Source organism: Typopeltis vanoorti, chromosome 3, assembly GCF_054136105.1.
Source record: "Typopeltis vanoorti isolate ZY-2024b chromosome 3, IOZ_Tvanoo_1.0, whole genome shotgun sequence".
NCBI lineage: Eukaryota > Metazoa > Arthropoda > Arachnida > Uropygi > Thelyphonidae > Typopeltis > Typopeltis vanoorti.
Window position 1 is genome coordinate 24,841,268 of NC_143551.1, and position 26,684 is coordinate 24,867,951.

Below are 26,684 nucleotides of genomic sequence, written 5' to 3' on the forward strand. Positions count from 1 at the left end.
CCAGAATTTTTAGTGGAGAAGATTTAACATGAAAAGTGTAGTATAGTATCATTCCTAATGTTCAGTTGACACAATAATAATAAATAAAATATTATAATAAATAATTACTTTATTTGTAGTCGAACAAATAGTTAATATAATAAGGATAAATGATATATATAAAACCCTTCAAGCCACAGATAATCTTTGCCCCATGATGTCACAAAGTAAGATAAAATCACACCAACATCATATCTACCAGAATGCATAAAACATGCCTATGAGTCATATGCATAAATATTGCATTTTTGAAGAAACGTTCAGGTTAAACAGTACTATGAGGAAAAACAATTGAGTTGAGTGTCTTTTCACTTACTGCAGTCGTTCATCCAGTGCAGCTATGATATTGTGTTTTGGTGGACGGTAAAGTAAATAATGAGTGAGTGAGTGATAACGTCTTAGAAATTTTCTTTCTTCAGGAAAATATCACAAGACAAATCTCTTCACATAGCTCTAAAAGAATGGAAATGTACTATTATTTTTGAAGATACGTGCATTGAAATGTGGTTATCCAGGACCACTTGGAAATGTTATGCAGGAAGTGGTCTAATATCCTCATATACTTGCAAAGAAGAGTTGACTACGAATTGATGTTGGTGATTGTTATATTCTGAAATGCCAAGATGAGGAATTAATGCTTGATGATATAGGAGCTGGTGGAAGTAGTTTCCTCTATTAATTGTGAGGAATCTTAGAGATTTTCACCAAAAATGAAAAAAAATATGTCACTGCTGTGAAATTAATACTGGGAACAGAAAACAAAGTGTGAAAAACTGATATCCTATAATTAATTATTTTAGACAATTTTCTAATGCTATGTATTGACATTGTTTGAGTTATGTGTAAACATTTCCTTCACATACTCGAAAACCAGAACTGATAATCTCAATTAGAATGTTGGCGTCATGAGAAAAAAAAAGACTGTACATAAACTTCAATAGGGAGGATATGAGTCATGATTAGACACGATGATTTTTTCTCTCATAAACATATCACTATAGCATAAAGTTTTAAATGTTTGGAACTTTGTAACAAAGAAATTAACAAAGTATACTACAGGGCTAATATTCATTTGAAATAATAAGAAATAACTATTTATTTGTGCTGGCAAAAGAAGTTTCTAATAAGAAATCTCTAATGTTCCACACCTTGTTTTTCTCATTTTCTTTAGTTAAACTTACTAATGCTAAATAAAATCAAAAAAATAAAATAAAATTTCAGTTATAGAAGTATCTTTGAAGTACAAGGAATCGAAGGTACAATTAATAGCCAAAGAAGGACAACCAGTTCATTCCCACGGTTTTGCAAGCAAAAGCAGTTTGTGTATGCCAATGAAAGAAATATGAAACTAAATTTTGAAAAGCATATTTTGAATTGACAAAGTGAGATAGAGAAAAACAACCAATTAGTTTACAAAAAATAGTAGAACCACATCAAAAATCTTCATCAAGAGATTTGAATTTTCGGGTCATCGGATTCCAAATTATGAAAACAATATGAGTTTGATGTGAAAGCTTTGAAAAGCTAATGAATTTCTTGTTTGCCCTAATCATAAATATTTATTTTACTGTAAATATTTTATTTTTCTTTACAATTTTTTTTATTTTATTTTTATATTATTTTATTTTTTAATGGTCAACATTGATGTTGCATATTGTTTTCAAGAAAAATGGTAATCCTACTTTCAAACACTTGTAAGGTTTAATGACTTAATTTCTGTTTAGTTAGAATGTGAAAAAAAATCTCATTTCACTTGTCAGAATTCCATACTCTAACCATCACCCAGAATTCCAAACTCAGGTAGTCACACATACCCATGACAAAAACGTGTTTCCACTTCAACTCTATGATATCACTTTGGACAGAAACCTATAAGGAACAATAATCGAGTGCATTTTCAGTTTTTTGTTCTTTCACCATACAAATTTTCTTTGTGTGTGTGTGCGTCTGTGTGTTTGTTGTGCTCTGAATATATGGTTATAATTCAACTATTTTGGAATATCTATATGCATTCAGAAATTTGTTAATTCCAAGATGAGCCTTTTGGAGAGAAAGTAAGTTAATGATAAATAAAATAAAAAAAAATAAATAAAAAAAAGTTATCATAAAAACCGCGTTTTTTTTGTAAAAAATTATCAAATAAGCGTGATTTTTAAATTTTTTTTCCATAAAAGTTACCAGTATCAGTTGGAGGTGACATCACTAAAAGATATCTGCAAAAGTTGAGCTCACTCATCTCCACTAGGCTGAGCAGAAATCTTCTGGAGGAGAGGAGAGAGACTAGTGTGATGGGGTTAGATGGGGAGCATTGCAGGGAAGACTTCTATCACCCTCTGATATCACAGAAAGAGAGAGACATATGTTCCCCAGAAATTTCCAAACACATAACATCATTGTTGTCATGTTTTTTTTGGCTATGGAATTGTGGGTGATGTTTTTGAGATAAGATAAGATATCTTGGACTTTTTTGAGGGTGACACACATCTGTCATTGTCATCATGTTTAACCAACAGCATGCAGAAACATGTCCATGAATCATCTGCACAAAAGTTTCATTTTTGAAGGAACGGTCAGGGTTATGGGTCAGGTAAACTGTACTGTAAGGAAAATTAAATGACTCAAGTGTCTTTTCAGTTACGACAATTCATTCATCCTGTGAAGTTATTGTATTGTGTTGTGATTGGTATCCCGGAAAGTAAAGTAAAATTATGGGTGAGCCAGAAAAGTCATTGAAATTTTCTTTCTTCAGGAAAATAGCACGAGACAAAACTCTTTACCAAGCTCTAAAAGGATGGAAACCGATTATTATTTTAGAATACACGTACATTGTGATGTATTTATCCAGGACCACTTGTGAAAAATTATGCAGGAAATGTTCTGATATCCTTGGCTACTTACAAGGAAGAGTTGACTACGAAACGGACCTCGGTGAGTGTTATATTCTGAACTGCCAAGATGGGGAACTAATAATTGATGATACAGGAGCTGATGGAAGTAAAGTTTTTTCTATTAGTTGTGAAGAAGCTGAGAGATTTTCACCAAAAATGTACGACATTGATAATCATTTACTATTTTTGGAAACTGAATTTCCATCTGTTCGTATAATGGGGAAATTTATCGCTAATCATGTAAATTCATCAATGGTAAAATTAGACTTTCAAGATTTTATCCAATTCGATAAAGATTCTTTATTTTGGGATATTTATGAACATTTTACAAAAACTGTTTGTGTATATTTGCTGACAAAAGAATACACAGAATGTTTAGGGAGGCATGGTGTCATTTCCAGACTGACACAATATCAAAAGTATGGAAGTGTGGTTTCCATAGTATCTGATTTAAAAATTCTTTTGTGTGACCAGCTATTTTGATGTAATGTAACCAAGAAACAATGAGTAACAAAAATTTTATTCATTGAACTCTTTAGAAAATGTTAAGAGTCTAAACTAAATATTGTGAAGTATTTTTAGGTAATTACGTGTTTTTGAATTTTTCTCAGTGAATATACTTGTAAATAGTATTTCAGCAAACTAAATTATGCATTTGTAAACTTAAGTGAACAAAGATATGTGCTTTTGTTGTTGTGTTTTTCCACAGTGAATTTTTTACTCAGTTATTCTGATTAGAACTTGATATTTAAATCCCCAACTTTATATCTTAATGCAATTCTGTTTAATTATTTAAAAAAATCACAACTGCGAAATTAATGCCAGGATGGGGGAAAAGAGTATTGAAAACTAATATCCATGTCTTGATTATTTTAGAAATTGTCTAATGCTACCTATTGACATTCGAGTTATCTGAAAACAATTCTTTCACATAATCAAAAATCCGAACTGTTAGAATTTGGTTGTTTTACAGAGAGAGAGAGAAAGAGAAAGAGAGAGAGAGCACCTAATTAACCCAAAACGTGACTTTAACACTTAAAGTTTGGTATAGAAAAATGTTTGTACTCTCCAGATAACACATACAAATTTTACCTTTCCCCACAAAAAGTAAATAAAAACACACCAACAGTATAACCAGCACCATGTGAAAACATGTTGTTGAGTCATCTGCACAAAAGGTTCATTTTTGAAGGAACAATCAAGGTAGGGTTGGGTATAGTAAGTGTAAACAGTTCTATAAGAAAATACCATAGAGTCGAGTGACTTTGGACTTAAGGTAATCGTTTATCCACTGCAGCTGCTGTTTTGTTTTGTAGTGTTTTGTGTTTGGTAATGTAAAAATAATGGGTGAGCCACAAATTCTGTGAAAGTTTCTTTGTGAAAAGTTTTAATTGTTTAGAATATTGTAAACGAAAGTTACCACAAAGTATACGATTAGAGCTAATAATCAGTAAAATAATAATAATACAAAACTATTTATTTGTGGTGCCATATGAAGTAATCTAAGAAGAAGAAGAAAAGAATGAAAGAAAACGATTATGAAAAATCAACAGTGGGTGAAAAATACGAATTTTCAGTTATCATTGCTATAATTGATGTACAATTTCTTTTGAATAAGAGTTCAAATTTATTCCCTAAAGAAATTTGAATTTCTGATGGAATTAGTGTAAGATATGCATTAACAGAATAACCTTGTAGTTGGAAAGAATTACCTGAGAGAGTTAAAAAACAGAATTCTTGGTTAATAAAATATAACCATCAGCTGAAGTGGGAAATTGGTTCACTATCTTTGGACAAACTAAGAAATGATGATAGAATCAACATGGAAATAACATACATTACTTGCCAAAGGAAGAGAAAAATCAAAAACATTAACGATGTTAATAGGGAGGCCTGTTCTTGATTTAAATGAAATTGGATACCCAAAACGTGAAAACATAACGTGTACATTTAAATGCTTTTGGAAACATAATGAAAGATTCTGTGCTTTTAATAATTCTCAGAAGTATATGTATTGGATTCAAAAATATAAATATGCAACCCTTAATTTTACTGCAGTAATAAATTCCCAATGATCACCAAATGAAAAATTAACTTTCAGATGAGAGTCACATTGTTAAAACTACAGGATGGCAATTCCATAATCATGAGTAGAAGCTTTGATGTATTTTTCAATTTATTTATTTATTTTCTGTATTCTTAGATTCAGTAAATACAATTTGTAAATAATATTTCATTCAAATAAAATGTGTAAATTTAAATGACCAAATTGGGTGTTGTTGATGTGTTATACAAATTTAAGAAGGAAGATAACTTTTTTTTTTCTCTTGTGAAATTTCATGCCACAAAGTAACCAGAGAATTTTTTTTTTTGAATTATTGAATTAAAAATCTTATTTGTTTATGCAAGCCCTGAAATATTTCAAGAAACTGTCAAATCTTGGAAGGAATAATCCGGTATTAAATTAATAGTTAGTATTTTAGTGGTGAAGATTTCACCTGAAAAGGTACAATACTGTTAGAGTTCAGTTATTTTACAGAGCCATTAGATATTTAAAACCAACGACACGTTAAAAAACTCTTAAAAAGATTGCTGTAGAAAAACGCTGCGGAGAGTTTAAAACCTTGTTTGTCTCATATCAGTTATTAAAATTTACTAATGCTAAAGAAAAAATAAATAAAATAAATAAATTCCACTTACAGAAATAGGTTAAGAGCACAAGGAATGGAAGGTAAAATTAATAGTTATATTGGTAATTTCCCAATGGAAACCAAGAGTTCGAAACAGAACACACGATTTTTCACCTGCGTACAATAATTTGCAACCAGATAAGAGAGATATCTTTAAAATAAGACTTAATGAGAAATATACAGTGTTGGAAAAGAAATTCACATACACTTTATATATTTATTTATTTTGCTCAGTTATTCTGTTAGAATATGACCTTTAAAAGTAAAATACAGAAAATACCAATCAATTGGAAAAAAAATAATTTCACTTGGCAGAATTTCATACTCTAACAGCAATCGGAATTCGAAACCGGAAATAACACTCACCCTAAACAAAACTGCGCATAGACTTTGCCACCAAGCTTGGGCAACAGTGTGAAAGAATTAATACAGAGAACCAATCGGATAGTAATCTAAATTAAGTAGTCAACTAGCTTTTCTGGTTATTTACAGAAATATCTTTCAAGATATTTCTGTAAATATGAAATATCTGAAATACATGAAATATCTTTCAGGTAGTTTGTCGAGAATTCAAGGGAAAATATAATTTGCCCTAGAATTTCTGGTAGTATTCTGCTATAAGAGTCAACCATGTAGGTACTCTATCTGTCACTATCACTTTATTCTTGTGAAAAGCCATTATTGGGATTAGCTTAGCCTTCAAATGCTGTTACACATTTTTCTTGCACGACAGATTTGGGATTTTTTCACCATGAAGGATGAGTTTTTCCTTTTGGTTCAAAATCTCGCGTCCATGTTTTGTCTGTAGTAATAATCCTGTTCAAGAAAAATATGGTAGCTTTATAATATAATGCAAAGGGTTCTACAGTTCCCTTCAGTCCTTAGCTTTCTTCTTTTTTAAAATTTCAGTCAGAATTCCAAACACAAATGCTTGAAATATTTTCTTTGCTTCGCTTGCTATTTCGTTCTACGTTTTTCCCTTTTTCTTCAAGCAAGCTGTTTATGAAAATTACTAATGTTTTCAATGACTGGTCGCTTCTTGAATACTTGATCGACCTTTTTTGAGGCAACGTGCTCCCGCTATGACACTGTGGTGTAATCTACTGCGATATCTCCATTATACCCAAAATCATTGCGAATCGTAATTGAGTAATTTCAACGTATAGTTTTATAGCTTTTATCTAGATAATAGGTTCCCAAACTTTTTCGGGCCACAGTCCACTTTGCAAGACATAAATTTTTTAACGGCCCCATTAAATTTTGTAATGCCCCCTTATTATACACACATATATACATCCTTTATTTTCTCATTGATATACAAAATTGACATCTATTTCTATCTGACATGGTAAATTTTCAAATGATTAAATAATTGAAATAGAAAATTGATATAAAAATTGTTCGTGTAAGAAGGGCATAAGATGAATTAAAATGCAATATTTAAATTTTAAATGATTATCTAATCGCAAAATCAAGAAAATAATTAATTTTTAAATATATATTATTAATTTCTTCTATAAAGAGCCCACGACCCCTAGACCGCCAGAACGTCCCAAAATGCTCCTGATCCCACTATAGCCCCCATAGAAGGCTTCAGCGCCCACTTGGGGGCGGTACCGCCCACTTTGGGAACCTATGATCTAGATGTTCGAATACTGTCACTGCATCATGTCATACTCAAGATACGTTTTATTTCAATCTTGAAGATTTATTTCAAGAATAAAAAAAAAACATCGCGAAAGAGAAGATGAGTCACAACCATTTTACGTGTAGTCTAACTTATAGTTAACTTGAGAATTGGAAACATTATTTTAATCAGGCATTTTCTGTCCACTACTGAACGAAGACCTCCATTTATTTCTATCTTAAGCTCTTCAATGATATTGATTTCTAGCCATCTCTTGAATCACATTCTTCCACAGTCTCTGCAGCCTCTTTCCATCTGTACGATACCATTCTGATATCAGCATTATCGAATTTTGAATGTTATGGGTAATATTCGTAATGGTAGTATGGTAATATCGAGTAATGATCTTTTCATTTTCGTTACCCTATGTTACATTAGCTTCGTTTGACTCGTCGCTAAACTATTATATTTTCAATGAATTAGAAAGAATGCTTACCGAAAAATTCATCTTCAGCCATCACTGTTTTGTCAAATATAATTCCAATAATGATTAAATAAGGAATCGTTGATATTATTGACATTTTTAGAAACGTTGTCTTAATCATAAGTTTTTTTGTAGACGCAGCTATTAGACACCAATGTTTGCAAATGTAGATTCAAAGTCTTTCTCTCTCCCTCTCTCTGATGTTCGCTCTCAGCTACCCGATAAGCAACTGTTTCTTCTAAATTTTTCTCTCCGTGCTGTAGAAATGTCGATCCGCATGATTTATAACCTGTTACGTGTTACTGTTTATAATGCATTTCTTTGAGTTTTGTAAACAGTATTTATCATTCGTCACTTTGTTACTGCTGTCAAGATACGCATCTGGTACATGACACAACTGTGACAAATCCGTTTAAAATAAGAGGCGTATATAAAGTGGTTAGTCTAGAGAAAATGCTAAAATGCAAAGAGAAGTCTAGTTATAGTGTTCGTTGAATAATAAAATGAATTATTAATTCAGTGAGAGATGGATATATATAATTAGAATAGCCACAATTTGGTATGGTATTATTTTACAGACTAATATTGATGTGCCTTATCATCTGTTGAAACGAATAATTTCAAATAGAGAAGTAATGTTATTATCGTAATGAGGTAGGCAGCAAGCAACGCTATTAAAATTGATGAAGGGGATAGAAGACTAGGAATAAGAATACAGCCATTCGTTTCGAAACTGAATGTCTGGATTAAAATCACATATCATTGGTCTAGTAATTAAAACGCGAATGATTTCTCATTCGTTTCGCTTATTTTTAGAAACGTGGTTGCCATAAAGTAACTTTCCCTCTTTTGAGACATCTGTAGCTAAAACCAATAAACTAAATGAGACCAAATTTTATAATGAGACTTCTGAAGGCATGAGGAGATCATTCCTGCGAAAAATGAAAAAAGATTTAGTACCAAATGTTGCCAATAGGGGAAATGTTGGTACTGGCAGAGCCGAAAACAAGCCGATAATTAAATTAAAGGCAGATAAGATGGAATAATAACAGTTCGACGGTGTAAGCGACAATCGCGTCACTCATTCCAGCTGGATATGTGGCGCATTACCATGTTAATATTAATAATAATAATAATTAAACTAAAACAACAACTTGCAAGAGACACAGAAATAATGTTTTATTCATCAGAATCAGATTCCCCTGGACCACATACACGGTTGTCAATGTGCTGACCTTTCTTGTCTACAACGAATTGCATTCGGTGTGCGAAATGCTCTACAGCTGAGCATAAGGAGTCGGATTGGATGTTCATAACAGCTCGTTTGATGTTCTCTTTCAAGCTGGAATGAGTGACGTGGCTGTCGCTTACACTTTCAAATTATTATTATTCCATTTTATCTGCCTTTAATGTAATTATCTGCTTTTTTTCGGCTCCGCCAGCGCCAAAATTTCCCCTATCGGCGACTTTTCGTATTAAATCTTTTTTTCGGGGAAATCATCTCCCCATGCCTTCAAAAGTCTCAATATAAAATTTAGTCTCATTCGGTTTATTGGTTTTGGCTACAGATGCTTCCAAAGAGGGAAAGTTATTTTATGGCCACCCTGTATTTTGCCAACGTTTTTATAGTTTGGTTCCAGTACTTCCGTGATGATAATTTATAACTTTCCTTTCGCAGCATTTTGTAGTTTCCCAAATCATTCAGAATGTGTTTAATGAAGCTGTTATCCCAAGTCGAACAATGAGCGTAACAAAAACTAAATTATACGAGGACAGTGGATGTGGCGTTCGCACACCACTGCACTTGACAGCACGAAGGAAGACTTTTTGTTTCGAATCTAGTCGGCGACTAGAAGAAATTTTTCTAAGCCTGTTTTCGACTGGTTCCCGAGCTAGTCGATCTCTGGCACGGCAAGAAGGTTTTCTCTTCCGGAAACTCGGGTTTTTCGTCCCGTAAAAAAAAAAAAAAACATAGAACCGAAAAAAAAAAGGCAAGAAAATCGAACATAGAACCCACGTTATTTCAGACATTAAATATGAGGGTTAGAATTAGGAACCACCAGATTGCGGCACTTGTTGATCCGTCTCTCTTCACTGTTTGCCACTTAATTAGTGAGAGACTTGGGCCAGCTATCTCTGATTGGCTACCAGTGGAGGGTGAACTGCCCACTCAGTCTCCAAAAGTTAGATAGGGCAATAAGGGCCTCACTTACTTAATATATACGTGAATAAAAAGGCGTTAGCTGATTTTTTTCTTATAAGAGGACCAAAAAATAATATTTTGAACTATTTAAAAAAAAAAGGATTAAAATGGTTATTTTTACTACTTTTCATTCTCATTTTTTTAATTTCTATACATTCTATCCCTGTATAATAAATCTTCTTATTAAACCTTTCGTTCTTGCTTATGTTTTCAATTGGGTATCCTCGTATCATATAATCACGCAGCTTCCATTTCAGTGAATACCAAATAATTTTAATATTATTTGAAAGAAAGCTGTGAATTCGTACTACGAGTGAAATATGATTATTATTTCTTGGAAGTGTTTTAGAATAACGATAGAGGAAAGCAAGTTCAAAGCCTGTATAGCAAGTAATTTAGAAAAGAAAGGATTAAATATAAACAAAGACAGAACTAAAAATAATGTATAATAAATACATCATACAAAAATACAAATCAAACACCAGGAAATTGATACAGCAATCTGCTAGGCTTACCTAGGATAAACGATCACAATAGAGGGAGACTGAAAAGAAGAAATTATACGTAGAATTTAACTTCATTGAATAGTCTTTCGAAAACATCGTGAAGTGCTCAAAAGAAACATCTTAGTCTGTCTTAAAATAAAACTATTCGACTACTTCCAGTCAGGACAAAAATTGACCAACAAATTCAGGACTACCCAGAGCAAAAGTGGAAAGATCATTATTCGGTATTACTATTCTTGAGAGGAAGCACAAAGGACGGGTCGTATTGCAAGAAATAACACACAAAAATGGACAAAGTTAATATCCGAATGGTATCCTGGAGGTGGAAATAGGCTATAGAGATGGTGGAAGGATGAGTTTAAAGCGATTGCTAAGATTAAATGGCATAGAACTTTGATGAAGGCATTCAAAGAGACATAAAATTGATGATAATGATGAGGATGATGATGGAAGCAAGAAAGATGAACTCCTGCTTTCATGGTTTTATATGGAAGAAAAGACTGTATCTATATAGCTGTAGATTATTGGACATTTTAGAGAACCCAGGTGATCATTCTGACTTTAGTAATATGCTGAGTATCTCATCAGCTAGTATTTTGAGGTTGTCTCTGCTCTTGGGAAAGTAGAAACGGACTTTTCCAGATGGGCATTGTGGCGTATTCTTCTGAAAAACTAATAAATGCAGCCTATTTGTTGAAAAACAATACGGTGGGAAATCGTTGAATAATTCTATCGTACAGACTTCATAGTGAAATTTAAAGCAAACTCGAAAGGTTTAATGAAGAAGGTTTGTTATACAAGGATAGAATGTATAGAAATTAAAAAAAAAAAAGAGAATAGAAAGTAATTAATAAAAATAACAATTTTTATCATTTTGTTTTTAAATAGTTCAATTTTTTTTGGTCCTCATAAGAGTGAAGGGATAATTTATTTTTTTTACGCTCATTGTTCGACTAAGGATAACATCTTCTTTCAAACATTCTGAATGATTTGGGGAAACTACAAAATGCTACCGAAGGAAAGTTATAAATTCTCATTACGGAAGTACTGGAACCAAACTATAAAAACATTGGCAAAATATATTCAAATTGTCATGAATTTTAGTATCGTTTTTGTAGAATAAAAAAATTTGGAAAAAAATAAGTGAACTGAATGAGCAATCAGTTGCATGTTGAGTAGTAGACCAATGATATGTAATTTTAATCGAGACCTCTAGTTTCGAAACGGATGTCTGTATTCTTGTCTAAGCCTTGTTTTCCCTTCATCAATTTTAATAGCTTTGCCATGCTGCCTACCTCATTATGATAATAACAATACTTCTCTATTGCAAATTATTCGTTTGAACAGATGATAAAACGGCACACCAATATTAGTCGGTAAAATAATACCATACCAAATTGTGGCTATTCTAATTATATATCCATCTCTCACTGAATTAATAATTCATTTTCTTATTTAACGAACCCTGCTAACTAGGCTTGTCTTTGCATTCTAGCATTTTCTCCAGCCTGACCACTTTATATGCGCCTCTGATTTCAAAGGGATTTGTCACAGTTGTTTCATGTAATTGGTGCGTTTGTTGACAACAGCAACGAAATGACGAATGATAAATACTGTTTACGAAACTCAAAGAAATGCCTTATAATCAAGATGCATGAAATGCTGTTAATCATGCCTATCGACATAATTTCTTCAGTGCGGATTAAAAAATTAAGAAACAGTTGCTGATCAGTTCGTTGAGAGCGAGCATTAGAGAAAGAGAGACTTTGAATCTGAATAGCTGCTTCTGAAGAAACACTTATGATTAAGAAGACGCTTCTAGAAATGTCAATAATATTAATGATTCCTCATATTAACGATTGGAATTATTTATGCCTTTTCTATCTAGAATGGTAATACCGAGTAATAATCTTTCTATTTTCCTCTGGGTAGTCGTGACGTTGTTGGTCAATTTTTTTTCAAAGTCTACGTTTCACTTTTATTTGTCATAACTGCAAGTAGACAACTGTCTAATATATTTCTTTTAAGACAGAATGGAATATTTTCTTTGAGTGCTTCATGGTCTGTTCAAAAGGCTATAGAACCAAACTGAAATGAACCATAATTTCTTCATCACAGCCTCCGTTTACTGTAGTATTTTTTTCTAGGTAAACAAAGAGGTTATTATATCAATCTGTGGTGCTCCATTTGAAAGTCTTTTTGTTGATGTATTTATTATATTATTTTGGTTTTGTCTTTATTTATATTTAATCCTTTCTATGGACGCATTCTTGTCTTGAAATTCACACTTGCTCTTGTTATCATTCAGGTAGTGAGAGGTGTGATTGAAGTCTGATTAGGAGAATAAATTACTGACCATTCAAAACTATATATTTAGAAATTTATGTAGATTTAATCATACAAATTCAACATTTATTTTACAAATGATATTCTATCTTTTTCAATTTAGCTATTTGAATAGAAATTCTACCCAACGGTTCTTCTTTATGAACTGGTCAATAACATCGTCATAAAAAGTTGGTTGTAACATAATTTTCCCAAGCAACACGCACACCTGTAAAGGCTGGCTGAAACTCACCGGCTAGAGCTACGTTGACGGAGTATGGCCTTTGTTTAAGCAACAGAGTGAGACGACGTGATGTGGCTATGCGCGCGCATGAAATCACAGTGCTGCTGGGAGGAACTGAAAGCTCCTACAACCGAACAATGACTAGACTAGCAAGCACCAGCCTTCGATACATATCGCAAAGCTCAATTATTGCCGTGCAAGCTTAAGGCGTCTTCTGTCTACAAAGATGAAAGCGTGAATGAAATGCTTATGAACACATGCATTTATTAACAAATAAATATTACTTCTTTCTCAATTAATGAGCTCGCGCAGCAAGCATAGCAACCATGGAGAATTCGCCCCTGGTTCAAACATGGTTTCATGCCGTTTTCGACTAGCAATACGCAATGTGGTGGAATTTCACCTGACAGGAAAACTCTTCTACCATTTAGTGGTGATTTGACCCACAGAAATTGAGACATTCCTTTGAGGGATGTGGACTCCACTGATCAATACTAGCTACGTTAATTCACTTCTCGATGGTTCACACCGCTGATGGTTAATTCACAATTGGCTAGGAATTTTATTTTCAAGGCGACTAACGGACATACCATCTTGAAGATAAAACGAAAGGATTTAGATCTTGCAGATCGACTGGTGATTTTCGAAGTTCAACCGAATATCGATAAAAAAAGATAGTTTTAAAATATTCTTGGTTACATCCTTTCGAATTACAGACTGATAAGCTGACTAGGTGAGCCAGTTTTAATGGCAGATACAGGAATTGTTTCAACATTGAGTAGACCAATTTATTCCACTAATTTCCGCGTATTTTCTTTACTTATTAAAACAACAGAAATAAATGTATAGCATTTCCTAAGTGTAATAATGATTTAAAGAAAATAATACAATGTCCATGCTTGTGCTATATTAAATAAATTATATATAGATCACTGAGAAGTTTAATTTTTCTCTTATAGGTATTTGGAAACTAGTATTATTGAAAATATATTACTTCTTATGCTCACCCTTATGACTCATGGTTATGACTCATGTTAGAATCGAGAATTTCAGCAGCAAGAACAAAGACAGAATCGGCTACCAAGCAGTAAAATCGGCGGTATTTTTATTTTCGAATGCTCCAAAAGTCAATATTTTGGAGATATGCATGCATCTTCTATCAAGATAAATATCAAGAATATCACTATTCTTGATATTTCTCCATATTGTGAAACCCAGCTCCTAGGAGCTGTATTACTGTTCTACATTATGAGTGAGAGAAGGTCACTACGCAGACCGGTTTCAACCTTTATTGAGATCTCATCAGTGAGTAGGTTGACCTAGAAATTCCAAGTTTGTAGCGAAAAGAACTTAAATATACCCTACTATGAGAATTGACAATATGGGATGTAATATTTCTTAACTTAAATAAGTTTATAATTCGCCGAATTGAGCCTTTGGCTCTTCATATAATTAATAATTTATTAGGACACCTTCTTGGCAATGAATCGGAATGACCACATATCTGTATCAAAAATCTGGGAAAGTCTAATCAGGATATCTCATTAATTCATATTAATTTCATGTTATTTAATAATATTAATTAATATCTTTATTTCAATCATGTCTCTGCTTAATAATATTCCCTTTAATACTTAGTGATATAACATCACCCGGCAATTTCTATTTTTAAATGATCTATTGTTAGTATTCCGCCTTGTATTTTTTAAAACTGTTCTTGTAGTGCCACTGAAGATGATCTGCATTTTCAGACCAAAATATTTGGATAATTAAATATCTTCCTTGTGTTTACGTTCTTATATTATTCAATCTAAGTGGATATTGAATTCTTGGTGCGATTTGTGATGTGACATCTCTTGGCAATTTGTATGGTAAAGCTCTGCATCACTACAACCTCTGCATCACTACAACCTGGTATTTACATTTTGGAATTATTTTCTCACTATATATCTATACAGTGAAAAAATATCTTTCACTATATATATTCCAATATCATATATGTATATATTATGTATAATTTCTATGTATTTTATAGTGTTTAGAAAAATAATAAGTGATTTTATAATCTTCTTCTTCTTCCACTGCACGTTTTTCCCGCTTCCAAAGCTGGGTCCGTGTGTTACATTAGTACAACCCCAGACGGCCTGTCGCCGAACAGATATTAGCAGAAAGGGAAACATTATCAGCTAAAGCTGGAAAGCAAGTTGTGTAAAGAAATTTTAATTTAAGTATATGTGGATTTTTCTGTGTAATTAACATACCTACTCTCTTTATGAAAATACTTCTTTTTATTATGTGAATCCAGCCACAAAATGTTGAGACATACAATACTACTGTGGTTGAGTTAATATTTTTTATTACTGCAGATTCATAAAGTAATTATTAATGTCTTCACCATGTCCATTGTTTTTGTCTCGATATAATTGGCAAGAGCAGCGAATGTTACTAGATATTGATCGCGGTGTTTATAGATATCGCGGTGCTCTTAACATACAAATTCACAATTTTAAGCTACTAACCTTTACATTGTTAGGTTAATGGCCATTATTAGTAAATAATTGTACATGGAACATTTTGTTTAATTTATTATTTTATTATTTAAAAATTTATATATTGCCATTTACGTTAAGTGATTTAAATTATGACTATTATCTGATCAGAAACTAAATTTAGTTCTAGTAAAATATTGAATTATAGTTTCATTGTTTGTACAAATGTTCATTTTTATTGATGATTATTTCGTTTTCTTATTTTTAGTATTCTTTTGCATAAATTTTTTTTCTATTCTGCAGAAAAAGAATTCACAGAGAAGAACAACGAATGAAGTAATGTATCCTATAATCAGTAACGCCATGGCCATACGTAAATGCTTTAAACTTAAAGCGTCAAGGGATGAGCTGTCTTCCTTCATGTAGCCAAGTTTTTCTCTTACTTCTAAATCCACTTTAAATAAACCATTATTTATAATTTGATTTATGATGCCTGAATCTTGAAGCTTCATTATCCTGGAAAGCACATGAAAAAAATGGAAATTAAACGACATTTACTTGAACGACACAAATTAACTGACTGAGTAATTACCAATTATGTGAAAATTAATGTTAAAAAGTGAATGCAAACTCGCCCATTGTTAATTAGTAAAATTACTCATTTATGTTAAATACATGAAAGTACTTAAACAAAAATTTAAATATATATGAAAGAATAAAGAGAATTATGAACGCCATGAATTGTGTCTTGACGGCGAAATAGCCATTTCATATATTATGACAGTAATCGTAAAAGAGCCGAACTCCCTGACATGTGTTAGAGCAGCACTTCTCACATTCATAGCTAGCCTGTTTGCTGTTGCTCGTTTTCTGAAAACTAAAACCAATTTGGTTCTCAGATCCATTGGAAGCAATGCAGTATCATTCTTATACAGAGTTTCACAGTTGAATTCTGTGCTTTTAAAAACAAGAAAATAAGGAAGAAAATTGTCTTTCAGAGTTCCCATGGAACAGGCTCGAAAAGTGCTCACTAAAAAGTTTTAGTCGTCGACTAGAATTTGCAAACTGAACATTGTGGCTCCGTAGGACAGTTAGATAAACCATGTGACATTTGCTTTTCGGCTGAAAAGAACTGGGTGCAAATCATGATGACGTTTGCTTATTACATTCAGAAGCGAAACTATTTTTTTCATTTGTCTGAGTAGGAAAACAGGTTAAAGCAATTAAAATGCAAATGATTAATAGACAGAGCGTAATTTAAGATCAGAACGCTCTGTCTGTTAATCATTTGCATTTTCCGTGATGATACAACTTACAATAAGATTACGCAATTCTTATTTAAAAAATATAAATACACTTATATTTAAAAGGAAAATTAAAATCCAGATTTCTTTCGATGCTGCATTATCACCAAATACAATACTAGTATTTATACAACGGAGTATATTATTTATATATTAAGCATCCTACGACTTACATCACGGCAAGATAAATGTCCTAAAATTGCAAAAATTCCTAAATTCTCTTTTAACGTTATGAAACATGCAACTTTTTATTAAGTGAAACACCTATTTTTCCATAAATGTTTTCAATTTTCCATGAAAGTTTTCCAAAATTTTATATAAATAATTCGTAGTTCGACCCATTGTTTTTAAGAAAAGGGAAATATATAAAGAAATATTCACTCCATCTGTTTCAACTTAAAGCCGCAATTAAAATAAAGAAATAATAATTAAAAAACTCATTTTAAATAAATAATAATATTAACATGTTAATATGAATAAATTTCATTTTCAAATATGAATGATCAGATTCACTTTCTTACATGATCGAAAATGTCTCCGTGCAAGGGTGGGCCTTAGGCATGAAATTTCCCGAAGTAGTTATATAAAAACTGTCTTTAGATATGAAGAAATTATTGTAGCCATTTTCATGAGCAAGATATTCTAATTCATCTTCGGGCAAAATAAAGCAATATTTATCCTTAAAAATTCTTGATACAAACTCCTTGAGAGCCCTCTCATTTAGTGATGGATGAAGTTCCATTTGTTCACGAACCTCTTTTAGAATACCACTCGTTGATTTCTGGAAAATAAAGAATTAGTAATGTGAAGGAAGAAGTAAGGAATAAACTAAACAAATGACATTATATTGAAAAATGTGAAGACAGATTTTAATAAAATTTAAAAGACATTTATTCTATGTATTCTGGTGATGATATAATTAGATTAGCTTACCATTATAGTATGTATGGCAGAACCAGTTTGGTCCGTTCCACAGGCTACCTTATTAGCCTTTAAAGCAGCTGACAAGTCACTTATTGTCTCTATAAGCTGCTCCTGCAAAACTGTCAAGTAGGAGAGTAGACAGCCGCCATATGGTGCCACCATTATAAAAGCAAATATCAACCAGAAAGATGCAAACACCTTGAATGCATGCGAATGAAAGAACGATGGGATTCCTGAAAGATTTCGAAGAGAGAAAAATATCACAAATGTAAATGATTGATAAAACAACTGTTCTTAGGTTTTATTGTAGAAATTTAATTAGAATGCTTAAACTATGCAGTAGAATTGCAACAGCAGAATCTGAAATCTAGTTTAATCATTTGTATATGTGTTCATATTAAAAATATCTATTTATTTAAAAGAAATCTTTTAGAGTATATTTATAACTAAACTGTAAACATAAAAAATCAACTGTCGAACTTCTTCATATTAGCAAGTTTAATGCAGATATGTGTAATTTCTCTTTTTCTATTCGTTATCTACAGTAAAAAAGTTTCGAAAGTAGAGAAGAAATATAGCAAAAAAAAAAAAATTCAGTGAAAGAAATATAAATAATCTTCGTTAAGTAGATGTACTCTATTGATTACTGAGAGAAGAAATCTTGCAAAAATTAATTCCCCATTCCCATTCGTGTGTCATCTCCTGTCCAGGAGGTTGGATACCATGATGTGACTCAGTGTTGAATATGGGCGTAACGACATGTGGTGAGGACCCCATCTCTTCCCCATACTGTCGTAAGTATTCCTGGCTGAAAATCAGTGTGTATTCACGAGGCCGATTTTCTGTTCTCCGGGACGAAAAATCCGAGTTTCCGGGCAATAAAACCCTCTTCTTCCGTATGATACTAACTGACTCACTTGTACTCGAAAGAGACCAGATAAAGGTTCCTTGCATCATTGACCGGAATTCTTTCTAACGAAAGGGTTACCTATACCGACTGAGCTATGAAGACCTGCAAAAATTAATAAAGCAAATAAATACACAGAGTAACATTGAATGGAAATGTAAAACAGAAATTAGGAGAAGAAGAAGAGAAATTACAAAATTGCCCTTTAACAGAATCAAGAATATACCAACATCAAGACCAATAAGGGGAAAAAACTAGATTAAGAACGATTAAATGCTTTATTTCGTCTACTTTTCTGGATGAAGATTAAAACATGGATTACAACCAAGGAAGATAGTAGAAGGATTGACGCTTTCGAGATGGTGACATAAGAGCATTGAAAATCTCGTCGATTCAAAAGAGAACAAATGAAGTTTGAAGATGGTGGGTACGAAAATGGAACGATTAAAGAACATGAAATATATATATATATATATATATATACTTGATTTACTTCCTCAGTCTTAACAAAAGGCTGGTTATATTCCACTAATTCGAGTCCTACCCAAGGGCCTATGAGTTGTGGAAATACTTTCTGAAAATGAAAGCTGTGCCGAACAAAGCAGCCTTTTGCAGCTGCCCAATTTTAAATCCATCTAACTCGAGTGCTTCTAGATGTTTTTTCAATGTTTTAGGGATGGCGCCGAAAGCACCTATTATTATGGGAACAACTTTCGTTTTCTTTTGCCAGATTCGTTTAACTTCGATTTGTAAATCACGATACTTTGTAATTTTTTTCATTTTCTTTGTCGTCAATCTGACTATCTCCTGGTACTGATATTTCGATAAACTGAACACCCTAATTTTCACTTTTTTCAACCACAGTGATATCGAGTGTATTACATTCCAAGCTTTTGTCAGTCTGGATTTTGAAATCATAAAGTATTTTAGCATTTTCATTCTCAACCACTTTCTGGTGAACTTTATGCTTCCAATATTCTTTAGATACTTCAAACCCATACTTCTTACATAAATGTAAGTGAATTATCTTAGCTACGTTATCATGCCTTATACGGTACTCAATTTCTGCGATTCTGCTGCATCCACTTATAATGTGGTCTACCGTTTCTTCCTTTACGAGGGTGGTATGAAAAGTTTTCTGCCTCGACCACAGATGGAAACACTATCGGCAAAATTCTTTTTCTAAGTTGGTACTTCTGACGTCAGCATCCATGTTAAATTGCAAGTCATTCTATCAAGTTGATAGAATGATAAAATTGAGTATCATGCAGTTAAACAATTCTTTGTAAAAGAAGGTTTAATGCAAAATAAAATTCATAAAATTTTATGGGCACTCTTCCCCTTTGTTTTCGGCAATTAAGAAATAGGCTGCCGAGTGTGAACGTGGCCGTACCAGCTTGAAGATGATCCACATGAAGGACGTTCAAAAAGTGTAATATCACCAGAAATCATTGATCAAGTGCACGATATGGTATTGGATCACCGGCGAATCAAACTGCGTGGAATTGCTGAGACTGTAGGCATTTCAAAAGAACACGTAGGATATATTTTGCACGAAGAATTGCAAATGAAAAAGCTTTGCGGATGATGGGTGCCGCGATTGCTCACTGCAGATCAAAAGCGCACTCGCATGAATCTCTCAGCAGTGCTTGGAGCGTTTTAACGAGAATAAAGCTGAATTTGTATATTGATTTATCGAAAGAAGGCAAAGTCGGTTCCATCAGCAGGAAGGGTCGTGACATCAGCGTTTTGGGATGCTAAAGGCATTTTTTCATTAATTATCTTGAAAAGGGTAAAACAATAACAGAGGAATATTATTCCGATCTTTTTCCAGACTAAACGGAAAAATTCGTGAGAAAAGACCCGGTTTGCAGAAGAAAAAATCATCTTTCATCAGGACAGTGCATCTACCCATAAAGGTGTTTTCGCAATGGGAAAATTAAGGGATCTGCAGTACAAATTGTTGGAATATCCACCCTTTTCCCGAGATTTGGCTTCCTCTGACTTCTGTCTCTTCCCAAAACTAAAACTCTTCTCGTTGGTCAGTGTTTTTTTTTTTTCGAATCAAGAGGTGATTGCAGCTGTAGAGGGGTATTCTGCACGAAAGCCACTACAGCGACGGGATAATGACGCTGGAACATCAATATTATCCCTAGAGAGAGAGAGAGAGAGAGAGAGAGAGAGAGAGAGAGAGAGAGAGAGAGAAATCCATAATATCTGTTTTACAGCAGCCGGAAGGAGGAAACTACTTTTACTTTCTTAAATTATTCCTCGGATATTTACCTCACCAAACTGCATCAAGTTTTTCTATAGATGTGTATATATGTAACAAACGTGCAACATAACAAATTTATCAATATTGGAAAATATTATTTACCTTTCGAAGTAAATGTTGCAAACAATATCCAGAAGACATCAAATAAATTCTTCCTTCTGCTGTTACTAATTCTGGAAGAAATAGTTAAAATCAGATATGTCGAGATACTACCCACTGTGAGGGACGCCAGGAGGGAAAACCATACCTGAAACCATGAAAGGCAAAAATAAGTGTACTTTTACAAAACAATTTTCATAAAATGGCTTGAGTTTGACTTGTTCTGGTCTTCATCGTTATTAATTTAATAAAATTTGAGTAATTATATAATAGTTTGCTGAAACTGATTTAATATTTTAAAACACCTTGCCAGCCTCAATCATGAAATTAAAAATGAGTTACCATAATTACACCAAATTGAATGAAGTCATATATTGGCGTAAATGGAAAAATTGCGTTTACATGTATTATAACTTAAATCCCATTTCTCTTTCATAAAAAACCGGCTCGTTGCAAAACGTAATGCGGATTTTTTTTTCTTTTTTTGCTGAATGCTTAGCGTATCATGCAATATTGGTTAACATGGAATTTCAAATTCAAATTTTTTAAAAGCTTTCATTTATTGATAGTTTGGACACACTATCAGTACATGCCTGATAGATGGAGACTCGCTGCCCACTAATGTTTAAAATTTAGGTCTAAAGGAGCACTGTCTACTCTGAATCCTTTGAGGAATAAAAGAATTTAGTAGATTTATTTATTTTATTTATAAATTCAGTTTTATTTTTCGGTTACATTATATTTTCAAAATTTTATAAAAGGTATCATAATGTGTAATCCAAGACCGAATATTCATTGCAGATTACTAGTACTATTACATCACACCTCCAAGGATTCGTCGAAGAGTTCACGAGGGAATGCATTCGAACAGCTCACCGTCTCCACTCACTCCTTAACTAATCCACCTGTTACACACAATGATATCTACCGCCAATAGTATTTTTTGGCCATAAATTGTGTGTTATCGAAGCTGATTTGTTTGTCTATTGGATGAAAAAGCCAAGTTGTTTATAATCAATCTTACGTTTCATATTATTCAAATTTCTTTCTAAGTTTAATTTTTTTTTCTTTTCTGAATGTGCAACATTCAGTTTCTTGACATAAACATAATATTTGTATCTCTTTTACTGCATCCAATGCTCTAGTGTATTTATTTCTTTAAATAAATATCCAATAAATATCACGTGCTCAGGTATCTCTTACTTTTTCTTAAGTAAGAAGTAAAATTCCTTATAAAGTTCCCCTGGCTATAATTTATTTCTAAAATTTATCTTCTACCTTAATAAGATTATCGCATTTCTTTTTAATCCATCGTACTAAACCTCTTCGAGAGGACATTGGCTATATGAGAGAAGGAGAACCATAATTCGGTTTTGAAACTGCCTGAATTCGATTCTCAGTGATATGAGGGATATTTCTTAGATTTAAGAATAAGCACAATTACATTCATTTAATACTAATCAAAATTAGGAACATGTGATGACAAACGTTGCCAACTGCATTCATTTATTTTTCACTTAGCGCACGGCAGTTTATGCACTTAACATGCCGCGATAGCTAAAGAACCTGCTGAATTTCGAAAGTTAGGACTAAAAGAATAATCTACCTTAAGAAACAATAAAACATTAAGTGCCAAGAAATTCATTTAATTTGGATTTCTATTACTATGTATACAATTTCATGTACGATATATCACTTGATCTTTTAGAGAACCCAATTTTCTCTTATTTTGGCCACTTTGTTGATTAATGCTACCCACATTATCGACCCTCAGGTTTCTGTCATCTGTAACCTTATATAACTGAAATGTGAAACCAACATGTATATCATTAATGAAATCAAAGAATAACCTGTGTACTGATCCTTGAAGCAAACAGAATCATTCGTCATTTTAATTCTTTTGCTATTTTTCATTTTCTCTTAATGGCTTGTCAAGGCCAGTTACATTGGCTTGTCTGAAACCTAATTACTGATATGATATGTTATGGCGGTTCATCCTATCCACATAGTGTATTATGGCTCTCAATTGCGTATGTTTTTCTGTACAACTGGCATTCATTTGTTTAACTGCCTGTTATCTATATCATCACAATCTCACTGGCACAATCTTCGAACTCTAACTGCATTAAGTTTCACTGATAAGCGTTCATGATATTTATAAAAATTCTAATTTGGTAGAACTAAACTAATTCCAGAACTGATCACGGCTGATACTTTAGTTTATTTTAACAGCAGTTTTAATAATACTGACTTCGACTAATAATTAGAATCCGATTCTCTAGTATCCTAATTAATTTATAGATAATGGATGCATAGGTAATTCTTTAATAAAACATTTTGAATGTATATATTTATATCATTATCAAGCTAGGCGCTTTCATACAAATAAATTGCATATGAAATTTTTTTCAAAAAAAAAAAATCAAACATTTTCGATAATTTTTGGTAGCTTAGTTCGATTTTTTTTTTTTCTGTAATCTAATATTCCCTTTTCTAAAAACATCCATAAATATCTCACTGGTAAGGAAAACGGTTGAAAAATTGCAGTTGAAGAGAGTATGTTTCTTGGACTTCTAGTCATGAACACAAGTGGAGTTATATAAGTGGGGAAAATAATGTCGGATGCCAGACTTCTGTCATAGGTTACCGTCATTGTTACACCATTGATATCAGATTCCTGAAAAACAGCAAACGACAGTAAAACTCATCTATTATTTCAATTCATACGTTTTCACTAAAATAACAAAATTAAACATTCTCGTGTGTGATTTTGTAAAAATTTCAAATCGATATTTTTGGACTATTGAGGAATTAGACGAATCGCATTGTTTTTCTTTCATTTTGCAAGATTAAAATAAACTGTATAATAAACATTTTATTTTAAATAATAATGCATGTTTTCGTTAATGTTCTTCGTTTTGTAACATCGCACATTTTTGTTAGTGTCTCATTAATAATGTGAAATTGCAAGATACCTGACGATGCAGTGTTGCACTCATTCCTATAAAGCTGTTATTTATTATACCTCCCCATCTTCCATCAGGAGAATAGAATAACCTGTATCTGCAAATAAACAGGGATGTTGTTCATAGTTCTTTGCAGAAATTCGCATACAAAAGCAAGCAATAAGCTTACATGCAATAAACAGGGTTCCGATAGTTTAGTTTCATGTTTTCATTGACAATTATTCAGATAATTATACATTTATTTGATTATCGATTACAAGATTTAATTCTAGTTACAATGAAATAAAGTAAATGAACTATAGTAAAAATATCTCGAAACCACTTATTGAATACATAAACCAGCTACAGATAAGGATTCCAACTTACCGGAAATTTAAAAATTGCGCTAAAATTTTTATTATGATTCCATCAGCACCTCCACTTATAACGATTTCTTTGTTGTCTGTAGATATTTCAAAATAATATGGATACTTGAAAGAGAAAAATTAATTACTTTATAATTTTACCACAATTAGTGTTTTACTAGCATATTAATAACACAGGTTTGTGCGTATGCTAATGATTAAGTGTATGCTGATAATGATACTTTCTCTGTAATACTTATAGAATACTTTTGCTGTAATACTTATATATATACTTTCGGTTTAATACTCATATAATACTTTTGTTTTCATTTTTTATATAATAATTTCGCTCTGATGTTTATGAAATTTTAATATAACATATAAATTATAAACTCACACAAGTTTTATTATAAAAAAATCAGCTAACGCTTTTTTGTTCACGCATAGGGGAGTAGGCAAGGCAGGTTTAGCCCTATCTAACTTTTTGGAGACTGAGTGGGCAGTTCAATTTCCACTGGTAGCCAATCAGATATAGCTGGCCCAAGGCTATCACAAATTAATTAGTACGCAGGCGGCAAGAGCCGTCTAGTGGTCCCTAACTGTAACACAATATTTTTAATGTCTGAAAAATAGTGTGGCCGATTTTCTTGAGTTTAAGGGACGAAAAATCCTAGTTTCCGGAAGAAAAATCCGCTCTCCCGCTCCAGAGATCAACTAACTCTGGAACCGGTCGAGAAAAGGCTTAGAAAATGTTCCTCTGGTCGGCGACTAGTTTGAACCAAAGTTGCTTCAACTGGTTCAATTGATATACTGTTGCCGAGGATAATTACAATCAGGGCTGGTGGAAGTGGGCATGCAGAGCATGCGGTGTGTGCGGGCGCCGCAAAGAAGGGGGAGTCAGCATGGGCACAGTTCATAATTTCATTTTTAAGAAACAAAATTTTTATCATAAAAACAAAAAATTCTTAGAATGATCAATATTAAAATAAATAAGGCTGGATACACCAAATAATAATAAAAAAATTGTATATTGCCGGCTGTTTACAATTTTGCATCAAGAGCAGTGAAATGGTGAACGGTTTTTATGCGCAAAAACGAATTTTCATACAACACATTTGTTGCTACGTAACTAGTCATATGGTACTGTAAAAACTCGATTGTAGCTTAAATATTCCAGAGCACATTACATTCGATTGTTTACTTAGGTCAAGTCCCATGTGTATATTGTAAAAATAAACTTTGTTTGTCTCTGTATAGTTTGTTTAGATGTTATTATAAATAACACTCTGGAAGTTAACTGTATATACTGCTTTAATAAGAATATGTTAGAGTGTTAAAAACAAAGGCAATGTTTTTATCGCCGAAGCTGCAAGTAATAGATCTAAATGGTGGCATTAGAAAGATTGTTATAAAATTTGTTTGTATGGGAAACGCTTGCAGGCTCTAAGTGTAAACATCTGCTAAGTCAGTCAGAAAGGTTTAAATAACTTTCCGATGGCGAGCAACTTACAACTGAAAGAAAGTGGAGGAAAACAAAAGGCAGGCCAAACTTGTAACTTAAGATGAAAGAATCATACCGATTCTTTGGGAGGTTGCCAAACTTCATGCAAGGTCTCAGAGGAGGCATAATAAAAAGGAACTGAAGCAAACAGAAGAAGCTGCCCAGAACCAGAGATTGCTGCAGAAGTAGATGGGGCCGAGTTCCAGAGACGTTGACAGAGAGACAGGAGAGGGTGCTCAGTTCGAGACGCTGTCAAAGAGGAGGCTGCCCAGTTTCAGACATTGCTAAAAAGACATTGCAAGGTCCCAGACGTTGCCGAAGAGGGACAGAGCTGCTCAGTTCCAGACATCGTCAGAGAGGACCCCTGATCCAGACGTTGGTTGAGAGAGGAATATTTTCGCTTCCAGAAAGGAGCTTCTCGGTTCGAGACACCGCTAGAGAGAAACGACTTCTAGGCCACAGAAGTCGTTTCAGTTTCAGTTTTTCAGTTTCTTAGAGGTGGTAATTCAATCTTCTTGAGACGGGGTCGTCCAGGCATTTTGGCGAGCCCACGTAGAGGAGAAAAGGCGAGGTAAATTTCCCAAAGTACCTTCGTCTTACGTAAGTTTTTCTTTTGGCCATGGGAGAATAACATTTTTCCGGATCTGTACGAGTCCTGCTATGCACCCGATGAGATATAAACGAAACCAAAATTCCAGATGAAGATCTGAGATGAAAGAATTGGCATATAACGTTTAGTGAAAGACTTTTGACAAATTGTGAGATACAGAGCCTTTCTAAGTTCAAAACTTTTATATAATTTATCTTATAGTTGTATTAGAAAGACTTTTAAGATATATGTTTAATAAGGTTAAGAAGTGTCCTTAAGA

General features: G+C 32.9%; 1 protein-coding gene across 1 annotated transcript in view; it reads right to left on the bottom strand.

Moving 5' to 3' along the window:
* LOC150107998 (uncharacterized) overlaps positions 1–24,072 on the bottom strand; it is a 58,323-nt gene extending 34,251 nt beyond the window's left edge. Inside the window, exons 1-5 of the mRNA XM_090415520.1 lie at positions 23,980–24,072; positions 23,523–23,681; positions 21,008–21,152; positions 17,733–17,956; positions 17,321–17,580 (exon numbers count right to left, since the gene is read on the bottom strand). Of these exons, the coding sequence (XP_090271646.1) occupies positions 17,321–17,580; positions 17,733–17,956; positions 21,008–21,152; positions 23,523–23,681; positions 23,980–24,003 (812 nt within the window). The 5' untranslated portion in view covers positions 24,004–24,072. The remainder of the gene's footprint in view (positions 1–17,320; positions 17,581–17,732; positions 17,957–21,007; positions 21,153–23,522; positions 23,682–23,979) is intronic.
* Between the last annotated feature and the right edge of the window lie 2,612 nt (positions 24,073–26,684).